We start from the raw sequence: 7,093 nt of genomic DNA, 5'->3' as shown, positions 1-7,093 counted from the left end.
AGTCCCACTGCCAGATTATTTTACTTATATTATGGGAAAAATGTCTTATTTTAAGTGAAATAATGTGCCAGTGGAACTAGTGGGTTTTTATCAATATTAAGGAATTATTTACTTAAAACAAACTCCTATATATTGCAGAAAATTTACTTATAAAGTAGTTTTCTCTTATTTCAAGTCTACTAAGATATTTGCACTAAATCAAGACCAAAATGGTTTTGTGAGATTCTGTGTTTTTACAGTGTGCTCACATACAGCGTCTCATTGGTTGGCAGGTAAAGGGATGCTGCAGGGCTCACGGCATTGTTACCGTAGCGACGTCAGTCCTGCATGTCTGCTGAGTTCACAATTATTACTAATATTGGTATTAATAGTGTTGAGCAACACAAAGTATATAAAGTTAAGCTTAATCTTTCTGTGTGTGTGAATACTGACGAACGTAAACAACTAAACTTGGCACAGATACATGATGAAGTGCAACGTGATTCAACGTGAGACAAAAATCCTCGGATTCATGCAGACTTCTGTTAAGCAGCTGTAGCTTAAATTTAAATTCAACACTTTTTTTAGAGTTACATTGTTTTCTTTCCAGTTTTGGCTGCAGATTTCCCATCCCGGCTCTTGCGCGCAATGCATTGATGAACATGAATAATAGAACAAGTTGTGAGAAGTTCTTATAAAATATAAACAGTTTTATGCTGGCGATCCTTGGAGCCGGAGCAAGTTGTTGCATCTCTCGAGTTTGCTGATGTGCTGGCTGGTGTGATCCTGCTGCCTGTGGACGGTGGGGAGCTGGAGGCCAGGGTGTTTGTCTTCATGTGTCCAAACCCTGACCACGCTCCTACTGGGTGCATCTCCACAGCCTCATGGCAATTAATGCAGGTAAGTAGGGCTGCAGCAAACAATCATTTTAGTAATCGATTATTCTGGTGATTAATCGGGTGGAAAAAAAATTGGCACATTCTGCAGATATTTCATTTAACCACTTAGTTTTTTTTAAAAGATGGAAATAAATAATCCAATAAAAAAAATAATAAAAATGTTATTGCCTAAAACACAAAAAATTGCATTCCTTTAGCGTACGCTTGATCATTTGTAACAAGGAATGCATGTACAGTGAAGAAATAGTTAACTGTTATTTTTTGATTAGTAAAAATATACTGACACTGATTCTAAGGTATTTTTTGTAAACAATGCATGTTTAAAAATGCTGACGTTTTTCTTTTATTATTCTTATTTTGAATCCCTTAAATTTATGGGGATCATCATTACTTTTGTCTTGATACTCTTTAGTACCGGTCATTTTGACGTTTTGGCGAACCGGACAAATGAAATACCATTAAATATCCGGAAAACGTTGTTTGCTGACTTTTGGCACCGACAAACATTCGGGAAAGGAACGTAATGTTCCTAATAAAACACATTGTGTTATTGGGAACAGTCGGCAGGCCAACAGTCGTTAGCAGGCTAACGTTAGGCAGCTTTCAGGGGACATTGTCTGAATGTTAAATGCTAACAGGAGATTTTTTAAAAGAATTTGAACCAAGTGAAGCTAAAAATGTCACTTTAGGAGTTCTGTGTAAAACATGTTTACAGGCAAAGAAAGTTTTACATCTAAAAGGCAAAATGTTTATATTTTTTGTACCTTTGCTGCTCTTTGTTGCTGTTTTCTCAATAAATGGCTATTTACTCCAGATAACAATCAATTACTAAATTAGTTGATGATTGTTTCATTAATCGATCCAACCCTACTTGTAAGCATTAGTAACTTGAATCAGTAATAGTAACTAGAAGATTTAAAACTAAATGCTGCATTTCTACAACCACGTGAGTCCAGGCGTTTATTTAATATTATGTGGGCTTCAGAGTAAACTACAAGATAAGAAAATAGACCTTTCACTTTCTCTTGTTTCTTGGAACCACACATGTAGAATTTTGATGAGGCGCTTGTCTGATGTAACTCACACCCTTAAGGCTCTGTTATCTCACGGTCTGTCCAGACAAGCCCGAGCGCTTCAAATATATACATGCAGCTCTGGTGGAAGCAGAGCCGCGCCATCACTGTCCTTTTCTATTTTACACACACACTCAGGTTGTTGTTTGGTTATTTGATAATTCAATTACCACTCTGGCTTCTAATCATGGAGAATATAACACCACAATGAGCTCGAACATTTAAGCAACAGGCCAGAATCATTAAATATAGTGCTAAATAGCAATCCTCCTAAAAGATGCTCTCCCTTATTTTCTGCCAATGAGGCTTCACATTATTAATTTTGGTTCATTAATTTCATTACTATGAACATATAAAGCTGAAAGGCTGGCAGCTTTGGTTCTGCATTTTACTTAACAGGCTTCATTTATAAAGTGGATTTAAAACAGACTACGACCTTCCTTTGATGCTGAAGTGATTTTTATCTCAAAGGATAGTTCACGGATGTTTCTTGCCAAATGCTAATTTGAGTTGGCACTGTCATTAAATGAGTCATGCACATGCAGTCACATTGAGCAGGGCCAATGGTGAGAAACAAAAACCTAGGCTGCTTCCACACAGCAGGCGAATGTGGCCTACCGGTATATCTGAATTTTTCACTGCAGTCTGAATGGCCCAAAAACAAATCTGATTTGAGCCACTGGTACTAAATCAAATACATACCCCATTGCATTTTATCCGACTTTTACTTCATTAACATGAGATATGCATCATAAAGCTGCAGCAGAAGAAGCCAGACTGGACATAAACAATGGCTGAAGAAATTATAATTATGAATTCATAAATGAAGTTTGTTCCACTGAAGTGCATCACATCACAATCGTGGCTCTGACTACGCATCCTAACAAATTTCCCTATAGTCAATGCTCCACAAAAAGTGGTTGCTATTAGTTGTGTTTCATTTTTTTTAGCTTCCTTTGTGTTATGATCTTGTGACGATACCGTCGGCTCGCATTGCTGAATAAACTGTCAAGTGAATCAATAAACGGCTCCACCCATTTTTACTTCAGTAAACAATGGGCTGCTGTGTGACGTCAATGTTCTCCTTCTGTGCAGGTGGGTCGCTTTGTAAAACATTCACACAGAAGTCTAATTACGGTTAATTAATAGAATAAATTAATTATTTATTCTATTAATAAATAGAATAAATAATTCTATTTATAATGTGCTTTTTGTGCACACACACAAAAAAAGATCAGATTTCAGCTTTAAGGCCTGCTCTGTGAAAGTAGCCAAAGTTGTTTTGCTTTAAGACCCTCAGCCTTTGTTCCAGTATTGATCCAACTTGAAATCTATTTCTGATTTCCCTGACAACACTGAGTCAAAATGATCATTACTATATTGTCTTTACCGAGGTATTTCAAGTCTATGCCTAAAGGTTTGCTAATATTTTGTCAACAATAATACTTTGAAAGTTTTTAAGATTATTTTGTCTTTTTGGCATTCATCTATCAACTGTCTTCTGCTTATCTGAAGTCAGTTGGCAGAGTCCAAAAGGTCACCGCTTCCTGGTGACCAAAGTGTTAGGAAAAAGGGGATTATAGTCTCTAATTTAATCTGGGGTCTCTTTCCAGCCGTACATCTTCCCAAACACCTCATACATCTGTCTTTGAACATTGTACAAACATTTTACTAAACGGTCAACAACAAAACACTTTTCTTTTCCAGCAGCCATTGTACAGCGCATACAGCGGTAAAACCAGCTGACCAAACGTGCTGGAGCTCAGCTGCGGTTGCTAAGTAACGGGCTGGGCTTGGCTGAGGTTGTTAGGTAACAGAGCAGCGTCCGTTGATCATGACTTAACAATCAGGAGGTTTCCAGACAACAAAAAACATGAACTTATTGCCAAAACCTGGCTGGGGGTTAATTTAAGCATTTGACCTGTTTTCTGAAGCAGTTGAGACCAAAATTAAAGTAGAAAAACGTGCAAAATGTGAATTTTGCATATTAAGTTCTCTTTAATTTACTAGTAAAATGACAGGTCACTGTTGTCTTGCAAGAAAATATCCTCCGCAGAAACAACAAGCAGCTATGGTACGTCTACAGGGGCTCACCTCACGCCGGGAGGAAAGTCGAGGTCAGGTGATTTGATGCGAGTCAAAATCTCAAAATGAAGCCTCGAGTTTAAACAGCTTGTCACTGTTTGAACTGGACAATTAGCTATCATAGCAGGACAAAAACAAATTAAGGTCTACGTGGGTCGTCTATACCTACTGTGTTGGACTTTATCCACTCATCGTTCGCCTTGAGTACTTTTAATTCAATATTTTCATTGTGTACTGATGAAGAAATGTAAAACTACCAAGGAAGCAACTTAAATAGCAAAAAAAGAGGTCAAATATTTAAATCAGAAGACATGAGTGTGGGTATTTTAAAAGGCAGGCTTCTCTTGATGGGTTCAGAGGAATTTGAAGGTTTAGGTTATTGATATCGCTGCAATGCTTGTTCTCTACTAGAATGAATGGACAGACTGCAGATAGAGCAGAGTGGCAGCAACTGCAGTGTTTGTTCACATAAAGCTGTGCATTCTTTACACATTCGAATGTTGGCTCCAGAACAGGCAAAGCAATCCAGGTTTGTTATGATTTCCAGCTGTTGTGAATCTTTCATGAACACCTAAAGGTACTTAAAGACTAAGTGAGTATAAATGTGTCTGTTTGTATTTGTAAATGAGGTCTCAGGTGTGATTCTTTACTAAAAGCTGCAGCATCAAAAAGCCATAAAGGGTGCTGTTATTTTCCATAGCAGACAGATCTTCCTCGTTCAGAGTGGTTAGTTAGCAGTTGCAGATGATAAAACAGGACAGGAGGGTTTTGAGAAAGCTGTCAATCTTCACTGATTCTCACAGAAAAAGGTCAGCCTCAGTGTGATTTCCACCTCATCTCTGTGATCTTTGCTGTCCTGCTGCACCGATTCAACTCTACGAGCACAGACTGTGGAGATGTATCCCAGATCCAGCTGTGGCTACTTATCCACCAGTTTTGCTAGACTTTCTCTCAGGCCTTTCAGGTCACCGATTTTGACGTCCAGAACCCCGATGATTCGCTGGACTTCAACCTCTGCTTGCTCCTGCTCCTCGAGGTTCGTGGCCAACGTTTTCTCAGCGCTCTGAGCACGACTCTCCAGCTCGGTGTTTCGTCTCTCCAGATCCTATTTGAGCAAAGAGAAACAGGTTTTTATTATTCCCTGATATAAACATTTTGATCACTGAATATACGAGAAACAGCAAGAGATCACCTGGTGACGGAAAAACTGGCATTTAAATAAAGACGCACCACTCTTGACTCTCTATTCAATAACAGATTCGGTTTGTAAAGTTACAGTCAAAATTTAACAGCCTAAATAATCTGGGTTATTTAGGCTGTCAAGAGAGAAAAAATGGGGATTAATTTCGCAAAACCACTTTTTCACCATGTTCCTGCATAAATGTCAATTTTAAATTAAATATTTAGTTTACAATATTAGCAAGCTAAATATTTAGCTTCAAACTAAATACTAAGCCCCAAAGTAAAAGCTTAGTTTGAAAAATTTAACATTTTTAATAATCAAGATAAATGTTTATTTAACAAACTAAATATTTAGTTTTAAACAAAATATGTAGCTACAAGTTATATATTTAATTAGCAAGCTAAATATTTAGCTCCAGACTAAATATTTAGCTTCAAACTAAATGTTAAGCCTCAAAGTAAATATTTAGTTTGCAAATTAAATATTTAACTATCAAGCTAAATGTTTAGTTAACAAGCTAAATGTTTAGTTAACAAGCTAAATGTTTAAGTTCACACTAAGTAATTGGCAAACCAAGTATTTAGTTTACAATTTTATGAAGCTAAATATTTAGTTAAGTTAAATATTTAGCTCCAAACTACTAATTTAGCTTTGAACTAAATATTTAATTAGCAAACAAAATTCTTAGAAGCTAAGCTAAATGTTTAGCTTCAAAGTAGATATTTACCTTAAAACTAAATATTTAATTGCATAATTAAATATTTAGTTTGCAAACTAAAGAGCTAGCCACTTTGAATGCAATAATCACTAATATAGAGATGCTAAAGACCTTTTGTCGTTAGCAAATTTAACTATTTTAAATAATGGTAAAAGGTTGTTAGCGACTGCTTTCTCACACCAGTTGTGTGATGTCGTCTCCGCTGATAATATAAATATCTTGAAAGCAGAGATACTGGAGAAATATTTCCAGTGCTGTTCTAATATTTTTTATAGTACCTAAAGATGAATCAGATCATCTAAGAAAAATAAGGCAGGCAAAAGGTGCATAAAAACAGAGCACACCTGTTTTTATAAAATCTTCTATAAGGAATTTTAATAAAACAGTTTATGGCGCTGCGCTTTATGAGGTGAGTGTGTATAAATAAGACCCAGAATAAATTGTGGAATGAACACAAGGACTACAGAGGTCAAAAGCGATCATCCATAATTCATATCCGACACCACAGCTAGGAATGTTAGACGACCTAATAGAGACTATGCAATATGCATCAGATACAATCTTCGACATTAATAAGGAAATCCCGGCTAATCTGTTGTCCTTGAAGGCATCAGTTCACCACTTCAGATCCAAGGGGGCTTCAAACGTCAACCATCTATTTTACCCTTTTCAATGTTCAACAGCGTCTGGTTTGAGGATGATACATCCAGAGCATCAAGATGAATTATAAACACCGCTATGTATGTGACAGAGTTTTTAATTTTGCTATGTTTTGTATATGTTTTTAACTATTATCATTATTAATGTTCTCCATTTTAGCTATGTTTAATTTTACAAATGTCAGCTGCTGCTATAGGGAGCTATTGCTTTGTAGTTTGTTTAGGGTTATTTATTGTATTTTATTTAATGTATTGGAGCAGAAGCTGCTGGACTGATGTTAAACACCAACTTGTTTTTTTTCTCTTTTCTTACAGTGAACCTGAGTGTGACTGTCAGGAAGTCAACCTGTTGGACGAACATAGAAGGGTTACATAAGGAGAAATTATGGAAACGCAAAAACAGACCAAACATCTTTTGTAGGGCTGAAAATGATCTGACTGCAGGAATAAAATGACCCTATTTGTTATGAGAAAAAGCACTAATTAAACCTAAATGA

At 36.4% G+C, this 7,093-nt stretch overlaps 1 protein-coding gene across 3 annotated transcripts in view; it reads right to left on the bottom strand.

The window, feature by feature from the left end:
* Positions 1-1,184: 1,184 nt before the first annotated feature.
* The window catches only part of LOC116726161 (homer protein homolog 3), a 58,444-nt gene continuing 52,535 nt past the window's right edge, over positions 1,185-7,093 (bottom strand). For all 3 annotated transcript variants that reach the window (XM_032572740.1, XM_032572739.1, XM_032572741.1), the window contains one exon: positions 1,185-5,141. In XM_032572740.1, coding sequence (XP_032428631.1) covers positions 4,956-5,141 — 186 coding nt within the window. In that variant the 3' untranslated portion in view covers positions 1,185-4,955. The remainder of the gene's footprint in view (positions 5,142-7,093) is intronic.

This window comes from Xiphophorus hellerii, chromosome 9 (assembly GCF_003331165.1).
Source record: "Xiphophorus hellerii strain 12219 chromosome 9, Xiphophorus_hellerii-4.1, whole genome shotgun sequence".
In the NCBI taxonomy this organism is placed as follows: domain Eukaryota; kingdom Metazoa; phylum Chordata; class Actinopteri; order Cyprinodontiformes; family Poeciliidae; genus Xiphophorus; species Xiphophorus hellerii.
This window is presented reverse-complemented; position numbering and strand designations above follow the sequence as displayed.